The following is a 23,246-nucleotide window of genomic DNA, read 5'->3' as shown; positions in this document are numbered from 1 at the left end:
GTTTTTAAAAGTACAGATGCCCCGCATTGTCACTTATATTTTACTTGTCTTTGTGTTTTAATGTTACAGGCACCAAATTTTGGATCTGTAGTGGCTTTCTTATTTAAGTTCCAAATTCTTGACAGTGAAACATGGAATTCAGTGTCTGAAGTCAAAAAGGGCTAACCTTTTGAGAAACTTTATTTAATTACTGGACAGTTACCAACTCAGGAGGGAGATTAAACCAGAATCCTGTTTTACTAACTGTTGGTTAAAACCAAAAAAATATTCTGTAAAATGCAGTGTAAACATTCACCTTATGAAATCATCTAGCGATCCAAGATATGAGAAAGTATGTTGATCCATCAGTCTGTCTCCTTGGTTTTTCAGGGAGATTTATCATGAGGCATTTAATTAAATTGTTTTCATGTATTAATGATGTTAAAAATGTGTTATTTAAGGGATTTTTTTTTTCTTCACAGTATATTGGGTTGGTTTTGACCAGTATAATAAGATGTACATAAGGAAATTCTCTGCTTCGGCTTCAAAAGAAGGGAAAAAAATTTTTTTCCTGATTTTCAATATAGCACAATAAGATGCTTTCTGGTCCTTTCTTGTCTTTAGTCAGAGAAGGAGGTAGTAAGAAAATACCAGATGTGAATTTGGTGCACCTGTCAAGACCCCAGTGACTTGTCCAATATGTTAAATCCTCAAGGAAATGAGGATGGGCTCTCAGGGATTTCTTGCTAGAATTCAGTCCTCCAAGCCCTCCATGCTGAGAGAAAGGAAGCTTTTTACATAGCTTTTACATATCACTGAAAGTCATTCTACATAGCTTTCACAAATACTGAAGTCATACTAAGATAGTGTAACACTTTTTGACACATTGTCATAGTACTTTTTTTAAGAACCAAATAGAGCTTTACTATTTTGACTCACTCCCTGAGTAATGGTTTGCAGCAAGTGTAATTTTGGGGCTTTCTGTTGCTTTTCTGGCAACTGTAGAGAGGTCTGTTCCATGTCTCACCCATGCCCAAAATGTGGTGGGTTTCTTTTCTGTTCAGTTCATAATTTCTGCCAGTTCTGTGACTGTCCCTTTTTTATCTCAATGTATTCTGGCCTTTCTCCTTCATCTTTATGCATCCAGCTAAAATACCTCTCCATCAAATGTATAGAGGAATTTGCCACTTGTCTTGGTATTCTGAAAGAAACTAAAACCAGGCTGTTGTGACTGTCCCCTTCAAGGGCTCTTCCATGGTGCACAAGGAACATCAAGGAATACGATGCCTTACTGCTTAGAGAGCTCTGTTTGAAAATCTGTGGATTTTTTAGTAAAAAGAGTATGACTTCAAGATTGATTTGGTGGGGTTTTTTAAATCCAAGGAACTGAGATTTTTGTTCAATTCATGTTTTAACCTTTGTGTTACTGAGCTGTTTAAGGCTGATAATTGAGATAAGGCCTGGCACGGATGGATTAAAGGTATCAATTTTGTGAGTAGTTACATGTGAATGTAGTAATACTCAAAATCACAACGTACTGCTCTCTCTTGCATACTTGAAATTATGCCTACATATGCATTAATAAAAAAGCAGAAAAATTGAAGTATATAGGGTGCATGAAAGTCCTGGTTCCAAAGGCAGGCAGTATTTTGAAAGAGGAATGTTAGACATGCCTTCCCTTGAATGAATGGGATAAAATGCCTAAGTCACTCCAGTGCTGTCCCCTCTCTCCACATTTATTGCCTGTGGATGTGCTCTTTGAGCAGTAGTTATATAAACTCTCTTGACCAGCATTTTCTTACCAAAGTTTTACAATCATTTTAAGAAAACTATTTGCATTGCAGTGGCAGTTTGGTAGGAGTTGTTTGTGCTCTGCTCTGACTTGCTGCCCTTCTTTCAGAGGGTACAGTTTGATGCTTCTGAGCCTGTTTCTGCTCTGCTAAAAGGGGATACCTGTTTTAGTAAGGTGCCCTTCTGACTGAGAGGTGAAAGACCAGATAGAGCCTTCTTTTTAATGATCTCAAGAGAACTTGAATACAAACTGCATGAAGGCCTGCAGTCTCTGAAGGAGATTTACTGGGATTTGATTCTGCCTCTGAATCATTTCAGCCTGGTTTTTGACCCATTAATACACCCTTGTCACACTCTTGCTGTTGCCTTTTGTTATAGTCATTACATTTTTCTGGTGTCTCTGCAGCCATTGTCTGTTTTGTGTCTTTGATTTTGTTTTCCTTTACTAGGCATGGATTTTTAAATTGGCAAGAAGATATTGAATTCAGTTCCCACCACCAGAAAACTCTGTGCATTTGTATGGGGTGTATAACAGACATGCAAACTCCACTGCATGTTCCTTTTGGGAAACTGCAGCTTCCTGGGGGAGGACTCTCACTACAGTAGGTATGCAGGCTGAGTGAGCTGTGAGTGTTCCTCCTCCTTGCCTTTCTACAGCCTGTACTGACAAAGTCCATGTGCATGTTACTTCCAAGGCGTGAGTTAATTTTTGAGACCCTTTTTTAGATGTGGACATGGAAGGAGGCAGTGGCACAAAGGAAGATACAGGAAAGACCTCTAAGGACCCAGATGTGTCCTCAAAACTGTGGAAAGCTCTTGTCACCCTTTAGTATGTGTTAAAGGCACACACAGGCTCACCCCATGTGACAGATACCTTATATGTTTGAAAGAGTTTCTTGGCTTTCTGCCGAATGTGTGTGGGCCATTTGGAGCAGACAGCTTTTTCAGAGGGGACAAAGGTCAGTTTAAAATTTTTAAGTGTACTATGTAATGCAACCTATTGGCAGATTTGAAAGATACTCTTGAAGACTTTGTCAAGGAAGAGACCTTTTTTCCAAGAGAAAGTTTTGGGTGCAGAGTGGAAAGAGGAATATTTGCTAGATATGTATGAAATGTATTTGTTTTGAAAGCCACCATTAGATCAGGTGTAAACTGTGAGCCTGGTTTATACTCCTCAGGGCAGGGGAAGATGGAATCTGTTGTTTATCCCAGTGCAGGTTTTCCCCAGGGTGTTCACATACGCTATAGAATATTCATTAATCTGTTGGCATTTTATCTCTAAATCTCTTCTTTGGTTTCAGGTCTTAAATTAAAAAAGACAAGCTAGACACCCCCACTCCTCCCAAAATAAAACTAAATTGTTAAACTGTCCTTAACACCTTTGCTGAATGCAGCACAAACAGCTCTCTCTTACCAACCTCCTGTTTTCTGGCAAACCCTGTTCATCGATGTAGGCATTCTTCTGAGAGATTTTTCGCTGTTGCCCACATACTCTTTAGCTGACCTTCAAAAAAACTGATGAGAAAGGGAATAGTTTTAAGGCAGATTACTGCCTAGTTGAGATATGGGGTTATTAGTGTTTTTCTACGTATGACATTGAACAACCATCAGGGACAAAACAGCCTTTTGCTTCTCTCAAGTCAATGTTGACTTTAGAGCAAGAAGCCAGAAAAGGGACATGTCATTTACATAAGTTGAGCAAACATTCAAAACATCTTGATTCAATTTTAAGGAGAGATTTAGGCCTACTGTCATGGCACAATGGAGATACTTTCCAAACTGGTGTCAGAAGATAAATGCATTTTCCTTGCTTTTTTGCATTCTTTGTTATTTTGATACATTGTCTTAACATTGGAGGTATACAGTTGGTCCTATTTTGTATGTTATTTTTAATATTGAGAAAAGGATGCCATTATTAATGATTAAGAACAAAATGATCAGATGTTTTTATCTAAATATGTCACTTCAGTTATCAGTAGCTCACGTACAGCCATTGTAGTGGGTCAAAGACAAAGGAGATTTCAATTTCTAGAGCTTTGCTTTAAGACAGAAAGTAGACCTGCAATCCTGTGGTTTAAAGTCGTGAAGCTAAGAAATCAATTTGACAGTTCACAGGATTGATACTAAGATAAAATGAGAGGAAAGTGAGGGAAAAGGGAGTGTTCTATGGGAAGGAAAGAGAAAAAGAAAATAGGCAGCCCACTTGGGAAAAATTAGAAGCAGATGAAGCCACAAGAACCTCTACAAAACCAAAGCAGTGGGTTTGCCATTTTCTGTGGATGATCTTCTGAGAATTGCTACTGTGAAATGGCTTTGGGGGACTTAATAACACAGCTGCTGCTACTACTACCTGCTGCTATCCCTTGCGTATTTTGGGTGATAATTTTCTTTATTTCAAGAAACTGAGGATAATTTAATTCTGCTTTTAATCTGCAGGAGTTTTTATTTGCTTAAAGTGAATGGAAGTGATCTGCCCTTCCTTCAAATGATCATTTCGTTTTCAAGATGTTTAAGGTGAAATAGCCACATACAATATTCTAAATTATAGCCACATTTACTGAAGCGACTGCTATCAATTCAGAATGAGTAATAATTTTAAAAAGAAATTCTGAAATTTTCAGGTTTTCTCTTGCTCCAGTGTTTCCCCTTGTCCTTCCTATATTTAGTGGAGTAGCCAAGATACCTGGCTGAGACATGAATCCTAACAGTACACTTTGTACTCATTGTACAATTGATTCACAACTATACGCTATGAAAGATGTTTAAAAACATCTAGACTAACATGGAAATTACGTAACTGTGGTGAAAACTTCAAAAGAAAGCTTGGGTTTTTTTTTTCCTTCTTTGCCTTTTTAGGTACGTGTTTGGGCTGGCTTTTTATCCATGCCCTTTTGCAAATCCTTCATATTTGTACTCTAAGTAACTGGTTCATCAGGAACTTTGAATGAAGTATACAATCTCACGGTGGGAAGATATCTTTTTTGGGGTTTTCTTTTTCTAGTTTCCACGTTCTTTTAGGGTGTGGTTCAAACTGAAATGAAGTTTAGGTTGGTCTTTCCTTTTTTGACCTGCCAAAGTGTTTGTTCTGCTAGCGTTGCTCTGCTCCCTGTAAATCAGACATTCTTCTCAGGCTGCGTCAGGTTACTAATGACATGATTAATGCAGGAAGGGTAGAGAAGGATGACGTAGTGGCTCATGCAAAGTTTACCTGAGAATTATCTGTAGCTCTCTACTGTTTAGTGTCTGTGTGAGTCATGGCCTGAAGCCCTGCCATTCCCTGTTCTTCAGCTGGGCAAGATCACACTTACCTCATTCTATGTATGCATTTCTCCCTTTCCTGCCAAATCTGATTAGAAGCACTTTTGTTTTAAAGTCCATGTTTATGAAACATTAAATACACTTTTTGCAGATAGCTGACCATAAGGCTAAATGAAAAGTGCCATTAGATATCTGTGATCCAGACAGCTTTAGAAACTTTCTCTCTTCTTACATTAATTCTGATTCTTATCAACTAGTCTTTTTCACATTCATGGGTTTAGAAGTGATAGTGTTATGACATTAGTAAGCTTTGCAACAGGACCATGAGTCAGTTGCTGTCTGTCAGTAAAGTCTCCTGTTTCTTCTTGTGTATTTGTACAGATCAAAGCTTACAAAATGCAAACAGCCAATTTGTGATGCTGTCTCCAGCTTTTGAAACTTCCTTGGGCTGCAGGTACAATGATTCCCATCAAATCTGATTCACCTATTGATGCCTTGATTATATACTTGGGAAATTGAACTTACTGATCAAGAAATCTTGAGCATGTTCTCTGATATACTTTTTAGTCTTGGTCATTCTCTTTATTGAAGCTGGCTGATTGGGCCTCTTTTGTACCTGAAGACGGGATTTGCTCTCCTAGTTGTGCATGTGTGTCCTTTAGCTGTCAGACTCTCTTGAGTCTCTCTTAGGAGACTAGAATGAAGTCAGTGTAGAATTTGCAAGTAATGCTGATTATTTTTTCAAGATTCTTTTGTTTTCTCTGTAGAACAGTCACAAAGTCTTTGGCATTCTTCAGGTTTCCTCAGCTGAAACTGTCGTCTTTGTGTGAGCTGCTCAGTCTGAATTATCTTGTGCAAAAAGTGCTTAATGTTTAACTGTACAAGAGCACGCTGAAAGCAAGCTATAGTTTTCCAGCCAGCTCACATCTCACAACCTGCCAAAGCCTATATCAGGAACATGATGTGTGGGAAAAAGTTCTAAAATGATAGACAGAAAAATGTCTTGTGGGAAACCTAAAATGCCATGAGACTCATTCTGTTAATAAAGAATGTTTTTACAAGCACAGCATCATCCCCTTTACTTTTTGACATTTTGAAAAACGAAAGCTTGAGAGCGTAACATTTGTGTAGAATGTAAACAACCTTGATACTTAGATAAGTGACATTTCTTGGAAATAACATTGCCTTAAGAGAAAAGAATGGTCAAAGTGAATAATTAGCCAGAAAAAAAAAAACAAAAAACCTTAGTTCTGTAAGGCTCAGCTACTTCTAATAAAGGCCATACTGATGCCTGAGATAAAATTTTATATGCAGTTTCTGACTGCATTTTGGAAACATATCTTAAAGAAAACTTATCCTATGATCTTTAAATCTGAAAAGATGCACTAGATGAGTAAATTCTTAATGGAAACATATCATTAAAAAACTCAAGAGTTCTCAACGTGGAACACATGCTAATGGAGTTAATGATTATAATTACACAGATGCCTGAATGGGGATGGCAAAAGTTCATGTTCAGCTTAATGTTGTCTGTATTTAATTTTACTGCTTTTAAAGGAACTGTTTATATAAAAGAGTACCATAGATTTTATTCGGTGAGTCAGTGTTTAGGCAAAAAATAAGCATATTGTTTGACACGTGCCTTTATGTAAGCTGTGTTTCTAGAATCTGTCTTTCAGTTTGAGCGGTGAAATGGTATTTCTGGCTTTTGTTTTCTTCTGGCTAAATAGCCAGTACCTTGGCTGTAGAAATGATTTTTTGCTTTTTGTCTAAAGCCCTCTTCTTTTGCACTTTCAGCTAGAAAATAAACAAAGCTTAAAAGTTTTTTTCTCAAAATTGAAAGACACTGAATAAAGTAGAAGTGAAAAAAGAAACTGTTCCGTAAAACTCGTACCTTCACTTCTCCTGCAGTTTTATGAAGCAGGACATGGCCCACCCTCAAGTTCATCAAGTTGTAGTTGCCTCTTGCTGCACATAGTGACAAACAGCCCTGCGGGGAGAGAGCGAGCTCCGGCTGGCTCCTTGGCTCAGTCGAACTCAAAAATTCAGAGGAAGCTCTGATTGAGGAAGGGCCTGAAAGGCAGGAAACAGATTTTGGCAGCAGTGTCCTGGCTCAGGTGGCCAGATAACAAGTGTACCAAGCCAAAAGAACTAAGTGGCTTAAATGGCCAGAACTATAGTTCGTAGTCTTATTTATTGGGCTACTTAAATCTAGATTAACTAAGGAGTAGTTTGACTTTTGCACATGCCTTTCTTTGGTTGGCATTTATGGTGTGTTCTTGAGCTTCAGACAGCTTGTCTGATAATACTACAGGTCACCATGTGTTTCTGTGTGCAGATAGGTAGCTTTCTCAAATGCTTTGTAGGGTCATCTTGGTACTTCAGTAGTTTTTATCTTGTATTTCACCAAAGATATAAGGGGATGCAAAAGGCCAACATTAGATTCTTACCTATTCAGAAAAAGCCCTATGAAGTCTCCAGAACAGTGAAGATTTAGTATTTCACTTTTGCTGTGTATGCCTTTCTTCCTCTGACCTTTGCTGGTACATTAGTTATACCAGGGCCATAGGAAGCCTGCAGCAAACTATTTCAGTTTGATGTTGACATCTTATCTTCCAGGGAGAGTGCACAGAAATGCTTTTTCAAATCTGCTTTCAGAGTTTGCATGTTGCTGTAATCCATTCATCAGTTTAGCAGTCAGTTTCTCATTACAAGTTACCAGAAGGATATGGGGAATCGAAGTGTTAAAAAAAACCAAACCCAAAACCTCAAAAAAACCCTAAACAATAAGAAAAAAAAACCAAAAAAAGCCCAAACAAAAAAATTAAAAAACCCCAAACCAAACCAGATCTAAAACCTCTGAACAGAACAAGTGGAATTGAAGAAAATTATGATCTCGGGGTAGGCATGATGCTCAGAGTTTGTGCTGGGAAGGTATCACGTGTCAAAGAGAGATGGTTCATGCTCGTGATGCAGTGGAACAGCTGTGCAAAGGTCTGTGCCTGGAGCCTTTCTTTTGGCTCCCTCTGGCTTTTGAGGAGGGCCCAGACAACGCCTTTGTGATGAGATTTCTTGTGTTTCTTTTGAGACTCTACCTCTTCTAGGTCTTTCTCAGAGGCTAAGCCTTTTCTCCTGGTTCACTGGTGGCTAAAACAGCCCCTTGCAGTAAACCAGCCCCTTGCTGGGTCGTTGCTCTTTGACATTCCCTGCTCACTGCTCAGCTACCCTGGAGCCCTTGGTGTGAGCTCAAGCAGGTAAATAGCTACAGGGTAATTCAGAGGGTTTCTGAATTGCTCTTTGGTTTAACAGCATGTGAAAAGTGAGTAACTTAAGCAACAGAGATCTTCCTTCATTCTTGGTCTAAGTGTTCTCCTGGGAATTGGTGGGTTTGTTTGTCTTGTCTTTAGATAGGTCTGACTTTCCCTCATCTCCCATAATTGCTGCTGCCACCATTTTTCCATTTGAGAAGGTGTTTCCAGAGATAACCTCTTCAACTTCCTGAGTGCAACTCTGTGGCATTCTTAATTTGTACATGTTATTTTCTGCCATTTGTCTAGCTTTGGAAATTTCCATTTCCCAAATCCCTTTAGGAGAGATATAAAAACTCACTTTGTGAGGGTGATGAGGCACTGGTATGGTGACTTTTAGATCACCATAACAAATATTTTCCATTTGTGAATTTACTAAAATCTTCTTACAGGTAAATATTGGAATTTGCTGACGGGGAATCTATTTTAGCATTGTATAAAGGTTTTTCTTTTGTAGTGATTCTCCTAAATGTGTTTAAAAGATAACAAGAAGTCACAAAAGTTAACACTGCATGATATTCAGAAACTGATTCAGACATCAGGAAAGTTCGTGTTAAGTACCACTTCATAAAAATGGAACTACTGGATCTGGTACTTCTGTTATTGGCCTATTATTCTAGGGAAGAAGAACTTTTACCTGCTGTTCTGAAAGTCATTCCCGGTGGTGGGGATGGACCAGCTGAGGAACAGATTTTGATGTAATAAGTTTCAACAAATTTCATTCAAATGACTTCCGAGATAGGAGAGAGAGATCTTGGTATGAGCTTTTGGACTTACTTTAGTTTTTTCAAATCCCCACAGGACACAAATTCATGGGATGCCAAACCACATTGGTTCCACTGTTTGTAAAGCTGCTTGCTCTTTTTTGTGGTAGTTTTTTTAAATCCAATTATGGCTGCCTTTGCTAAACTTGTGTTGTGTTGCTAGCTTTACTGTGTATGTTCCAGTTGCTAAAATACAAGAAGCCACAAAGGGCATCAGTATAATAAACAAGAACAAATAAGGACAGTCTGAAATGCTGTTCTTGCAGATAGCTGTCTTAACATCTGAAATAAAATTGTTTCTGTTTTTTAGTATTTATTTTAGTTACAACTTTCTTACACCACTGTGAACTTCTTTTCTCCCAGTGGAGTAAATACAGCAGGACTACTGCTCACTTGTAACTGTTTAAGAATTGCAAACGGTAAAAGTAAAAAGTAAAAAATACTTCAGATTTGAGAATGAGTTTTTATGTGAAAAGTATTTTGAATTCTAAACATTAGACCTGCTTTCAATTTTGTATGCATGTTTGTCATGCAAAATTTTGGAATTGTCATCTTATGATGAAAGAAATTCAAGCTTTTTCATCTTTTCTCATTTCTGATTCCCATTTAATATAATGAAATAATCACCATGATGCTTGTGCTTACTCTAACTGTAGTTATTTATAAATAACAATGATGAAAGCTATGATTATTAAAGTAGTTTAGCCTGATAAATATCCTTCAAACTCCTCCCGATTACATTTAAGTGACAGCAGTATGAGATTAGACTCAGTTTAAATTTGAGTCCTGTATTTAAAAGTTCCTGAATTTCTGTGGTCCAGCCTCCTCTTTGAAACCTGGAAGATGACCTATTAGAAGCGTGATCCTTGTTACAGAATTGCTCCAATTTTCTGTAGAGACCCATCACTTCTGAAGAACTTTTTCTGTTCCCTTGTTACCCTGCTTTAAGACAGGTTTCCCTGTGGTAAAACAGTTTCCTTTATTACTTGTTTGTTTATATTAGTAGTGGTTTCCTTCTTAAGGTTAATTATTGTTTCAAAGAAATTGCAATTTCCTGTTCTGGTGTAACTTGTTTTCTTTAGATTTGTTCCACAACTGTCATGATATCTGTAAAATATTGTTCAGGAATGCTTGTTATTTTGAAGGTGCAATGCTCCAAGGGATGATTCTTAATCATTCTTACTTTCTTCTGTCTCTTTTCTTCCAATTTTAGGTAAGAATGACTTTTGCAGTGATTTTTGGCTTTTGAAGAATGTCTCCTTTGGTAAAGTATTAATCTATGTTCCTTTAAAAAGATGGTATTCTTTTTCTCTGTATTTAAGAGAGGAGGGGGAATCCTTGGCCAAAGTTAGTGCTGTGCCCTTTTAAATACTCTGATATGGTTGCTGGAAGAGAGTTTGAAAATTTCAAGTAGCTGTTTGGGGTTTTCTTAATAATTTTCTGTATGTAGAATGACTGTAAAAATGCACAAGCAAGTTATTAACTGTCACCTGCAGTAGTTTGGAGAAGTTTGGAATATATTTCCCTTTAATGAAGTGATATACTGCTTTGGATTTCTTGTGGAATATCTGCATGCTCACAGCCCAAGCATATAATGAAACTTATGTAGTATAAGTTCTTCATCTGTCTATACCCAGGAAGAATTTAAAGCTAGATAGTAAAAAGTAGGTAAGTTGAACACACATTGTAAATTAAATGATGATTCAACCTGAGTAATTAACACAAGTTGCAATACCAGTATTCCAGAGTTGTTGTTTCTTTTTTTAAAAAAAAAAAAAAAAAAAATAAAGCCTGATATGTCTTTACTGTGTAATAATGAAGTGGGGGCTGTACTGTCCTGTGTTTTTTCCCTCCACACCCGTACGAACTGTAGACTTGGAAGCTTCCCATTGAAAGGCTGCAACCTCAAGGGAAAAGATCTTTCATTTAGCAGGCCTAGAAACTACTGTCGATTATAAGAGAATTGGTATATTGTGGGGAGTAATGCAACTATAAATATGACTTCCTGTGCAGTAGACATGTTTACCAGTTACTGGAAGCTTGAAAAAGGAGATCTTGTCTGGTTACAATTCACAATCAACCTATGGAAAGGACTCGAGAACAGCAGTCCGTTTCTTTTATCAGGGACACGCTGGTTCACAGGACTCCAGTTCTGCTTTTTTGTTCTTTTTCCTATACGTGTACAGTTTTAATTAATCAGTGAGAGGCCAGGGCATGAGGTAATGCTGGAAATCAACAGTTTGAATCCTGTGATTCTTAGTAGAGAATTAATGGAAACAGAGGTATTGCTATCTTCTTGGTCAAAGTAGTATGTCATTTGGACAGTATCTAAAGGCAGACTCTGGGCTGCTGTGTGCACAATATTCCTTTGGGGTTTGTCTGTTTTTAGAAGACCAAAACTAAAACATGAAATAGTGTAATTTATACTGGGAAGTAATCCTGATCTTTAGAATTCTCTGGCATCTGTATTGTCACAACTTAGTCAGAAGGACCCTCTGTAGTCCTGTAGTCTAATTACATTTTGTGTAATGTAAGGCAAAAATCTCTCGCTTATTACTGAAACAGATTTTTTGTGGGTTTCAGCCTCTAATAAAATCCCTGCAAGTTGTGTTGATTTTAATTTTTCTCAAGTCTTAAATATGCTCTTTCCTTGCCATTCTACCTGAAGGGCCATTAGTGATGTTCTCAAATGAACTCTGCAGAGTTGCTTTATTTCACAAGACAAAGCTTGTAGTTACCCAGAAGTGGGTGCATGGTGCTTGTCCTCATCTTTACTGCTTCCCATGTAACTGGATCCCAGGTGGCAGTGAAGAGGAGGTGGAAAGCAGTGTGAGAAGGAGATTAGGATAGATAGGGACTGACACTGGTGCATGAAGAGTGAGGAAAAGGTATGAAAAAGCTGGCATCAGTCACTGCTTCAGAGAGATAAGAAAACATTAATCTAAAATGTAAAAGGTGGGATTCCTATATTTGTTCTCTATATATTGGTCTTGACCATGTTCTGATTTTTAGAGTAACCAGATTTAGAAGAGATTCAAACCTTTGGGTAGTGGTTCTCAGTTGATGGGAGAAACCTGAGAGGAGGAAAGAGGGAAAGCACTCATGTTCCATCACTTGCACGTGCTCTTGCTTATGTACTTTCGCTCACTGTTGTCCTTTCCTAGCAGTCTCTTTTGTTGGTTAAAGAATTACCATATTTGAGAGTTGGAGGCTGAACAAAGCTGTAATTACCAGACAAGACCACTGCATTAGTTTCACTCTGTCAACTGCCTGCCTCCATATGCTCTTTCCACTTCTATCCAAACTACCATGCTATGTACTCCACAAAGGACCAGAAACCTGGACATTGTGGCACTTGCTCTGGGCCACATCAGCATGCAGTGTATGTGTATGTACTGCACACACAGCACACTCCTGGGCCATATGGGTAGCCTTGCTGCAGTGCCATTTTCTGGTTTGTTTTCTGAATAGACAAGCAGCCTGGGGGCAGGAGGAAAGAAAAATCTGCTGGGAAAAAAACTGGATTTCACTTCCTTGAGATCAATTTTTGCACTGGTTTTATAGAGTCACTTTCTGTAATTCCGTTAAGAAAATAGTTAATAGTCCTACATCTTGCGTACAGATAGAAACACTGCTTTCTTCCATCTGAGTTCTGTCCTTTGACTTAAGGGAACCATGATCCTACAAACAAGCTGTCTCCTCTGAAGTTTTTCATTAGCACAAAGCTCATAATTGGGGGAAGAAATTGAAGTATGGAGTTCAGATTATTTATTTTGAAATATAAATTTAACTGCAAAAAAGGAAGAAATTAATTAAATATAGATGTAGATTACATCACTTGTTCTGCAGTACTTATATTTTCTACAAGGATACCAGTTTACTGCCAAAACATGACTCAAAAGATCAATAGCAAACAATCTGTACAAGTTTACACAAGAGAACTGAAGTATTTCATTCTGTAAGCATTGTGCTTTAAAAGCACACATTGCAAAAATAGATACTTCTTTGGGAAGGCTCCTTTCTTAATTTTCACTGTTGCTTTCAGAAGTATGTCCAAATAATTACAGGGTTTCTTTTTTTATTTCTGAGAACTCTGTTGCTGCACATGAGAATGTAAGAGAATTGGAATGGCTATGGCTCTGAATGCTTGCAGTTAACAGTCAGTCATAATATTTCTGTCCACAAAGACAGTCTTAAATTAAAAAAAAAATTACAAGTTTGATGCATATTTATTGTAACAAAGAATTCAAATGGAACTCTGAAAGGTACCTTTCTTTTTAAGGATATGCTGATCATGGTGGCTGTGGTTGAGGGAGATTCATTTGTCATACCTTTATAAATACTGCTGTGTAGTGCATGTAATATTTCATGCACTTTGATTCCTTTAAAACCCTCTGGATTTTCTAATCTAAAAATCTGTGTATTAAGAAGTGAATGATGCTTTCTCTTGTGCTTGGTTACTGTTCTGTATTATAAAACTATTTGCACAACATAATACTTCATTAATAGACATATCTCTCATTTTTGTATAGTCCTTTTTTGTTAAATGTTAAATGTTTTGCTTCTCAGTCATTGCCTTTACAATTCTTCTAATGCTCTGTATGTTGGTCCATTTACCAAATCAAATGTCAGAAGGGAAAAGGAAGGAGAGCTGCCAACTCTCTCCAGTTTTCTAATCTGTTATTAAAAAATTACTTACAAATCTCTCAAGCTCTAGGAGGAAAAATGTGCAGTTAAGAAATGAATCCTGTCCCTTTTGTTCACCTCATGCTTTTTATTAAACTCTTTGGCTCTTGATTTAACGTTATCTACACAGTAACTGATAGTCAAAGTCTCCACAGCATTTCCAACAATTCCAGAGGCGTCCTGACCATCTACAGATAGCAATGTTTGGTAGCTCTGGGGTTTTTTTAGGCTGTAAATGTTTGAGCATGTCATAGCTTTTAGATTTGAGAAAAAGCACACATTTTAGAAAAACAACTGAGAAAAGTCAAAATGGGAAAAATTGGAGTAGGTGGGAAAGAAGGGCAACTGAGGTAGTCAGGGCTTTCAGCTCTGGGTTTATTGCTGAATGTTCCTTAATTTTGGCACTTATCTGTTGAGGTTGTGAGAACAACCTTCATTATTCATAGCAGTTTAACCACCACAAGGGTTTGTTCTCCTTTTACAGAGAACTTGTCAAAATACTATGACAACTAGGCTGATTTTAGACAAACAGACCCTGGCTCTAAAAGACAGTAAGTCTGCAAGTCAAACGTGGAGGGCAGCCATTGGCACTGGAAGAAGTAAGAAACCACAGATTGTTTTCTCATTGGATGAAGAGCTTGAAGCAATGTAAAGTTAATTGAAGAATTCCTTGAAAGTGAAGTCAGCCTAAAATAAAAGCTGAGGGGTCTATAATTTACTAAATATGAAAGGGTTGTAAGCAGTAGTGAACATAAAAGTTTGAAAAAAATGTATTTTAGTAAACATATCTGGCTTGTGTTATGGACTGTCCTGTTTTAATTATTCATCTAAATAATGTAGATTTGCAGTATGATCTCTAATTAGGCACAGTTTGATTTATTGAGCTGGCCCCACATAAACCATGATGTCATGCTGTACTGCTCAAAATTACAGCTCTGCTCTTGCAGTTTAAAGACGATTATTTTTAACTTTGGAATGCTTCAGTTTTGTGCATCTTGGCTTTTAGCTTTGTGAACTTAAGATGTTCTCTGCTCTTCTCTTCCTCCCTCCCCCGGATCAAAGCAATCTGTTGTAATGTAACCAGAACAAAATCCATTGAAATGGACTTCTGGACGCTCTTGGCTTTAATGGTTGTTGGTAAATAAGAAGAAAGGCAAGACTCTTCATGTTTGCTTTCAGGGGGGTTGAGAAATAGGTACAATAGGTATTAAACTATGTTTTGCCAGGTGTCCAGATGCTAATGCTGTTCCAGAGCAGAAATGTTTCCTTTATGTCTCCAAGAGGTCTTAGTTTTCTTTTGATGCTATACTTGAAGAAAAGGAAAAAAGGGGGAGAAAAAAGGAGGGGGAAAAAAAATCACCCAAAAAAAAAAAAAAAAAAAAAAAAAAAGAGGAGCAGGATCTGCACTGCCTGTTTCTGCAGGTAATAATTATTCACCAGGCATGGGAATGCTCACGCACATTAGTTTTTACTCATATGTGTTGGATTTTCTGCTCATTTCCCATTTGAATAGGAAAATTTGCCTTTACTTAAACGAAAGTCTGTTCCAAATGCAAAAGGAAGGCTTTTCACAGGAAGGTTTCTGCATTTCCATACAGAGGAGGTCTCTCTTCTGCAGCAGTGAGCAGCATCCCTTGCTGCCTGCATCCCTGATCTGGACTTGTGGGCAAAGGGACAGCAGGGTGTGGAGGACTGAAAAACTGAAAGTTAGATCACAGTATAGTCTCTCCTGCCAACCTCATCCAGCATGTTAAGAAGAGACCAAGCATTTTAGGGCAGGGAGAGTCTTTCTGTGGAGGTGTCAAGACTATTTTAGGTTAGGATCCTGGAGCAAACTGGGAAGAAAAATAAAGGCATGGAAGTGTCACAGTCATATTAGAAGCACTTAATTACCCACAGATATCAAAAGAGGGGCATTGTGTTTGGAAGGCAGTAGCTGTGGCAGAGAAAGGCAGATTCCATTTTCTAACAGAGCAATAAGGAGAATTTCTGAGTAGGAGAGGAAGGTGAAAATGTCTTCCTGTGGATTTTAGAGGGAAGATTCTGTGAGCTGCTCTTGGTAGTGATTGCAGTGTTTCAGACTCATGCAGGTTGAGAACAAAGCATGTTGAGTCATTGCAAAGCTTTACTTTTCACGAGGAGCTTTGATTACATAGCACTTGACTCAGTTTCTATGCTATAAATTGATTACAGCTTAAAAAACCGTGGGATTTCTTAGGGATTTTTGTAAGGATATTCTTAAATGAGTATCCCACTTTTAATATAATCAACTGTTGACTAATATATTGGGTTTAGATGTGTAACTGCTTTTAGTTGTCCTATAACTATTTTCAGTTTAGGTAATGAAGGTTTCAGAGGATGTCGCTTCGGGGGAAAAGGGGAAAGGAGTTCATACTCTCAGTGCTTTGGTGCCAGTGAACGTAAATGGATGGAAAGTATGTGTGAGTTTGCTAACAACTTCTATGTATAGTGGAAAGATTTGATGTCTGAGTTAATTTGCTCCTTTTTGACCTGGCAAAGTTGCCAAGTGAAACTAAATTTAACCAGTTAGAATAAGGTGAAAGCATTAATTCTTTCAACATTCTGGTCTCTGGTTTGCAGTCAGTAACAAGGGGCCTGTAATGTCTTGATTGTAACATAATGTCAGTAAGGACAGCCAGCTTTTGGTGATGAGCACGCCACCTGTCTTGTTTTGATGAAATGAAGCAAGTGGTAGGTTTCAGATAGGTCTGAGATGCTCAGGTTTTGTCATGTGTTAACAACACATATGCGTTTGTTTGGTTTTTTTAAATAACAATTACAAAATCCAGATATAATATCTTTTCCAGCATGGTAATTAGCAGATGGTTGAAATGGATCTTGCCCTGAGATCTGAGTGAAGTGATTATCATCCACTCTGTGTGTCTGGGCACATGCATGCACGTGCATTGGTTTTGTTCTCATTTTCTTTAATGGATCTGGCAATATACTTAGTACAGAAGCAGTCAGACCTTGAGGAACTTACGACTGACAGGAGCTTAATTCTTTTTTGTGTATTAAATGGCTGATGTAGGTTTAATTATTTTTTTCTGGCAGCTCTTTTCCTTACACTTCCTTGCTGAAACTGGTCTTGGAAATTAGAGGAGCAGCTTGCCTCTGAGAGTGGTAATAACAGCTTCTCCATCACTTTGTCTTGTCATTAAAACTGGACGTTCACACACAAGCTGTCTCACAGCTCTGAAGTTAAGGATTGAAATTACTCTGTGAATATCTTAGCCTGCAGTATATGCTGAAGTGATCCTAGTGACCAGACAAGAGGGTGATGATGACTGTCATGAAGTATTGAACAGGGAGGTGGGACAGGAACATGCCTGCTGTGATACCTCTGGAATTGTCAGGAGGTTACCAGATGGAAAATAATGGTACTTTCCAGTTACAATATTTCCAGTAGCTTTCCCTTTCCTTTTGCTCTACAATGTAAAGCTGTTTAGTGTCAACTAAAAAACCTGTCTCTTCAATAGCACGTGCCTGAAATTATTTTCTTGATACAGATGCTAAAAACAACTGGGATCACAACATACAGAAGTACTTAAACAGAGAGATGGAGGTGATCAAATCTGGTACACAGGGAGTCTCATGAGTGTAAAGTCATATGAATGACATGAAGACACAGAGAGGAGCACATCTGGCAGCTGCATAATTTGAACAAGTCCCTGGGCATTGATTAATGGTGTGCTGGTCACATACAAGAATTTACCACGCATATCTTGCAATATTCCTCTACCCCCTCATTCCCAGTTTCGCAGCTGCAATTGTTCTCCGGCCTGTTCTGGTCAGAATAAGCAAGCTCAACCAAAAAAGCTGAAGGAGCTCATCTGTGCTAGTCTGCCTTGGGTGGAAATGATTAGGGAGTGATCATGCAAGCAGCTCAGTTTGTTTGAGGAGTGTTGACCTGCCCTGTGGCTGTGTGTGGGAAAAGGGAGTCTCCTCTGAGGAGAGGTGACTCCTGGCAGAGGATGCGTGCTCACAGTCAGTGATGGTCTCTGCTCAGCACGTGGGGGCTGCAAAGGCAGGTACACATGGATTGTCATCTGACTGCTGGCTCTTAGGTTGCTGACTTGAGCATGGTTAGCATGGAAGCCACGATGCAAGAGGTCAGAGTGCAGGCTGTATGGAAGTGGCTGCACACTTAGAGGCAGACTGCTGCACTTGCTGGCAGAGATTAAAAATAGCACAGCTTTGGTTTGGTGTTTTGCAAGACGGCTTCTGACAGGCGTAGTGGAAGGTGTGCCTGAGTAAGAGTGTGGCTCATTATTGATTATATCTGCAATTCAAGAGGCAGTGCTAAGATGATTCACTTTCATTAATTAAACCTCTAGCCCCATCCTGGGAGGCAGGTTTAGAGGGGAGGAAATGGAGATGAGTAGCCTAAAGGTGCAAAGGAAGTCTGCTTCAAGCTGAAATTAAACTTTGGATCCAGGCATCGTGCCTCTGGAAATTCCTACAGTACTCAAGTTTCGTGTCAACACTGTCCAATTACAGCACTGTAATTTAGAGTAATTTATGAATCTGTATCAGTAGTGGATAAAATTTGCATAAACCACATCCATTAACAATAAAAGGACTGCTATTAAATAATTAATAGAAAGATCATACCATCAGTAACATGGACAGACTGGCTAAGAAAGGCTATTGCTTCTTTATGTCTGGCTTCTACTGAGCTTTGAGAAGTAGATGTATTGTCAGAGCAGTGGCCACCTTGTTCTGTATCTCATCTCTATCTGTAACCATTAGGCACAAAAAGATTACAAAAACAAGGCAAGTTTACAGTCATGCCTTTTTTTTTTTTTGACCATATCTTGCTGGTTTTGACAATTCTGTTCAAATTCTATTCTGAAATCTATTTTCAGCTTTGAATTTTGGAAATTATGGATCACTGTGGCAACATATCCATAGTAATCTGTCTTTCCTTCTGAACCGTATGACTAAGCACACCCGAGCCTCCCTCATACACATTTTGTAATCACCATCTGCTAGTGGTGTGTTGTGGTATATATTTGCATTTGTGAAGTTTTTTTTCTTACAGCAGGATAAATTCATCTGTCCACCATAGCCTAGAAGACTTGAGAAATGTGGTGAGTCCACTTACACACTGTTTGTTCTTTTATCCATTTTATAGAAGAATTAGTGGTTATGGAAACTACTAAAAGACTCTTCATGTAGAGATTTGAAGGGAGATAAGGAAGGCCCTTTTAAAATGTGGAAGAAGTCATGTGTTTTGTGTTTCTTCTCAGAGCTTTGTGGTTGCCTCCTTGCCATGGGTAGGCCTATCACTTATGTTAGCATGCTGACATGCTTGCACTGAACAGCTTTTGCATTCATCATAGGCCATCCAATCCACTTAGTAATGTTTGAGAAAAGCCTTTTATGGCTTTGTTTGTAGTTCTTGTGTTAGCATTGTTCTTTAAGAACAACAGCATCATAAAATGGTTTTATGAAAAATGACAAAAATGGGTAATCCATTCAAAATTATTTTTATAAGATTTTAAAATAAAAGTAGGGATTTTTTTAGTAGTTATACTTTATTATGTATGACTGATTTTAAATGTTGAAGGAACAAGGGAAATTAGGAAAACAAATTTCCCCTGGTTTTCATTGCAGGCACATGGGTCAAACACCCAGCATGTTGTTCTCAGAAGAAATGGTTTCATTTTTCCTAATGTGGACATGCAGTACTAAAGCTTGCTGTTTTATGACTGAGTGGTACTAAAATGCTGTTTATTGTCAGTCTCTTCACATCTGAATCATGTTATTCAATCCAGATTTTCTTTGAAACAACTGTCAGATGTGCAGTATGGATGAACACTGGAAGAAACCGATGGATATTAGGCACTCTGATGCTTTTAGTTGTTTAGGCTAATCATTCATTTCACACATGGAGAGAAAATGCTGATTTCTTTAGAATCTCTTTAGATTTACATGTTGAATGAAGAGTGTAGCTGATTTTTTGTAAGAAAAAAATAATTATGGGAAAAATAGTAGGCTTTTGCTTTGCTTATGCTGTGCATTTGGAAACAGTGATGAGTTGGTGTTATGCACCACCTTTGTAATTGATGAATGTATTTCTTTGTTTGCTTGAATAAGGATTTTGCTAGGAAACAGTGGCATTTGGTTTCTTTGTTCCCTCATCCAAATTTTACCGAGGAGGAGAAGAAAGAAAAACTTTCTTGGTTCCTTTCAGGTGGTGACACCCTCTCTTCCTGCAAACAAATATACTTTGATTTCTCATCTGCAAGTGAAAACCGACTTATCTTGATTTCTCATGTGCAAATCCAAGGCATGGGCTTCTCATTCCATCTGTCGAATCAAGGGCTAGTATCAGCTTTGTTGCATCCTGACCTGACACACTTGGTTTTGTCCCTTCTGAATCTCTCCCTTTTACAAAAAGTGCTTCTTTTCCTTTTATCTCTTACTTTACAAAGGTGACTGAAACCCAAAGAAAGACCTTGATAGCTGGAAATCTGACTTTTAGCTATAGGAGTTAAATCTGATACTAGGTACTGCCTCTTTCCAAGAGCCTTGTCATGCCTGCAGTTTGAAAAGTATTTCAATAGCTTTCATATGATCCTGTATGGATGAGCTTCTGATTTATTTTTCTTATTTATAGACCTAGTCTTTATCAAGTGTAAGTAATGAAAAATCAAAGAGCTATACCAAAGAAACAGGATTTTCATTTCTGTTTGGAACATGTGCCTAGTCATGATTGTAAAGGTTCTTTTTTCTGATTTTTGGGGGGTGTTTTTATAAATGCATGGCTAGAACATCGCATATGTTGTAATACTTTCCATTTGCAGAGCCCTCTGTTTGATGATTGCAAGCTGCTCTGTAAACATTTTTCAGTCTCACAGTCATTTTTCAGAGTCTGGAGCCTTCTCCCATTTTTGGTGGGAATGTGACTAAGTGATTTGTTCGGGGTCACCCAGGGTATCAGCTGGAGGACAGTGGCAACATGGATCTCAACATTTTTTTTTGCTTTTCTGATGTCTTTATTGTATTTTTCTCTACATTATATAGTGTAGTGCAACATATCTAGAAAATAACTAGAAAAAGTTTTTGGGCTGAAAGTAAAAAGTCTGGAGAATAACTTGAGTTCGGAATAATTATTACTTCTTTATACATTTTAAAAATAATGACTGTTGAGAATAATAGATAAACTGGATTACAGTATCAGTCTTACAAAGATACTTCCTTTTAGATTATTTTAGATCACACAGATACTATATATTTCTTACGTGTAAACTTAAGTTTAGGATAATTTTTAAAATTTCAGAACAGAAAATGTTAGGATAAGGAGTTTTTATCTGTGTGGTCTTTTTCTTTTTGTGTTTAGTGGTTCGTTTTTTGTGTGTGCATGGGTTTTTTTGGTGGTTTGGCATTTTTTTCGCTGTCCCCCTCCCCACGCTGGATACAAGTGCAATACTTCCACTGCTGCCAAGCGTAAGCAGATCTTCCATACAACAAAGGTGATAGGCAGAGGGGATTTTCAGTAACTGAATACAGAAGTAATTTCAGTTCTTGGTATATAAGGAAGGTCTTAGGGAAGAATTTTAGTCTCCCTAATAAAAACGTGAATTTAATAATGAAGTTTTTTCTTCCCTTTCCCTCTTTAGTTCTGGTAGTTTTTGTGGACCATTATTTCTGTTGTTGTTCCAGTACTTCTGTTTATGAACAATATAATGACTTCCAATAATATTTTTGTATAGATGATGGTATTTTCTATGTATTAAATAACTTGAGAATTTCAGGTTATTCAATCATGTAATTACAGGGTTTTTTCACATTGCTTTTTGTGGGTCTTGTAACTCCTTAAAAATGAGTTCTTCAAGGGTGTTTAAAATATTGTACAAATAAATGAAAGATTAGTTCAGTTACCACTGGTATTCAGTAAGGAAGAGAGCAGATGTGATAGTGGTTTGGAAGGCAGCTGAGGTAACATCTGGTGGAAGTTTCCCTAGCAGCAGAAGTAACTACACAGATGCTAAATGTTTTTTCCCCATATTCTGCCCAACTTTCCGTATGATGTTTGTATGTTTTGTCACTAGAAAGGACACTTATCTCTCCCAGTATCGACTTACATTTCAATCAGTGAAAGTTTGCCTGTGAAGCTCAAAAGAATGATAAGGAGATTTTTGGAAATGCTTTACTTAAAATTGCATCAGTGGAACAAGAAAGCTTTTGGCCGTTTCTCTCCTGCATCCACTAATGACTGTATGTAAGGAAGTCTGTAATAGCTTGTGTTGAAATTCTCTGTGTTTCACACCAGGTCACAGGCATTATTTTACTAATTTACAGTCACCTCTGAGCTATTAATGTGTACAGAAACAGTTTCAACTTGGCTGTTACCTGTTCTCAGAAAGTTTGAGCTGGTTTGTGTTTTTTTTCATAAATGTTCTCTATGTGGAAAGTGAAGAATTTTTTTTTCTTATTTGCATATATGAATGGGTTTTACCAACTGTTAGATTAATTGCTGAGGCTGGAAAGGTAGCAAACAACTAATTTTACTGTCTTCTTTCCCTCCTTCCCTTCTTCCCTTCTTTCCCTTCTTATCTGCCCCCTCTGCTACCAGTTCTTTTGAAAACTCAGCCTTACTGAGGTTATGATAACAACTGGGAATGTTGCAACACATAGATTTTTATTTTTTTTTCAGTATCATCACAAGTATTTTTTGACACCTTATCAGTCAGCCATCACACCTGTACAAGTCACATTAACTCATTCCATCAAACCAACAGACTGAGAACAGACATTCCTAGGAGTCTCAAAAACAGCTGCAAAGCTGTCTGGAGTCCCAGCAGCACAGTCACATGTCCCAGCCTACGTGTAGTCAGAGGTAAGGAACTGATGGGTGCACAGTTTCCATTCAGAGTGCCATGTTGATGGGGAAGAGCAGTGACTGTCTGAGTTTCAGAGTTGCTCTTTTCTCCATGGCTTAAATTGACCATTTAAGTTGGTCCGTGTCTAATGAAGCCTGTGAAGAGCCTGCTGTGGGCTGCCCTGTGGTTAGAGCTCATTTCCAAATACCCTGTCTCCTTTGATTGGCCTGAATGAAAACTGGTTGGTAGTAGCATGGGTGGGATAGAGTGGGATGCCCTCTGGCATGACCATGAAGAACTACTATAGACCATAATGGTGCTGTCATTTGAGGAATCTTGTTTAGAGTTTTGCCAAGAGTGCATAATTTGAAGCTCGTGTTGTCATGTCCCTTGGAAGACAGGCATGAGTGTAAATTCATTTTAAATAGGCTTGACCTTCATGAGTCATGAATGTGCCACTTCATAGCTTTAGCTTACCATGGTGATTGTAAGTGGCTGGTTAAAATTACTGGGCAGAGCCTCCAGCAGGTGCTTAGTGGCACCCGTCTGTTTGTGAGTGCTGCAGGGTTTTCCTGCCCGCTGCATGCAGGCTGAGTGGAAGGAAGAAG

The 23,246-nt window shown here is 38.1% G+C and overlaps 2 protein-coding genes across 7 annotated transcripts in view; one reads left to right on the top strand and one right to left on the bottom strand.

Annotated features, from left to right (window-relative positions):
• CMSS1 (cms1 ribosomal small subunit homolog) overlaps positions 1-23,246 on the top strand; it is a 223,668-nt gene that overhangs the window by 102,540 nt on the left and 97,882 nt on the right. For 3 of the 6 annotated variants that reach the window (XM_051781052.1, XM_051781049.1, XM_051781051.1), the window contains exon 2: positions 10,314-10,364. The exons of the other annotated variants lie outside the window; for them this stretch is intronic. In XM_051781052.1, the coding sequence (XP_051637012.1) occupies positions 10,314-10,364 (51 nt within the window). The remainder of the gene's footprint in view (positions 1-10,313; positions 10,365-23,246) is intronic. 6 annotated transcript variants of the gene reach the window in all.
• FILIP1L (filamin A interacting protein 1 like) overlaps positions 1-23,246 on the bottom strand; it is a 144,287-nt gene that overhangs the window by 100,303 nt on the left and 20,738 nt on the right. The window lies entirely within an intron of this gene.

This window comes from Manacus candei, unplaced genomic scaffold (assembly GCF_025592945.1).
Source record: "Manacus candei isolate 608988 ecotype Guabito, Panama unplaced genomic scaffold, ASM2559294v1 h1tg000014l, whole genome shotgun sequence".
NCBI classification, from domain to species: domain Eukaryota; kingdom Metazoa; phylum Chordata; class Aves; order Passeriformes; family Pipridae; genus Manacus; species Manacus candei.
The sequence above is the reverse complement of the archived record's forward strand: the minus strand, read 5'-3'. Positions and strand labels throughout refer to the sequence as shown.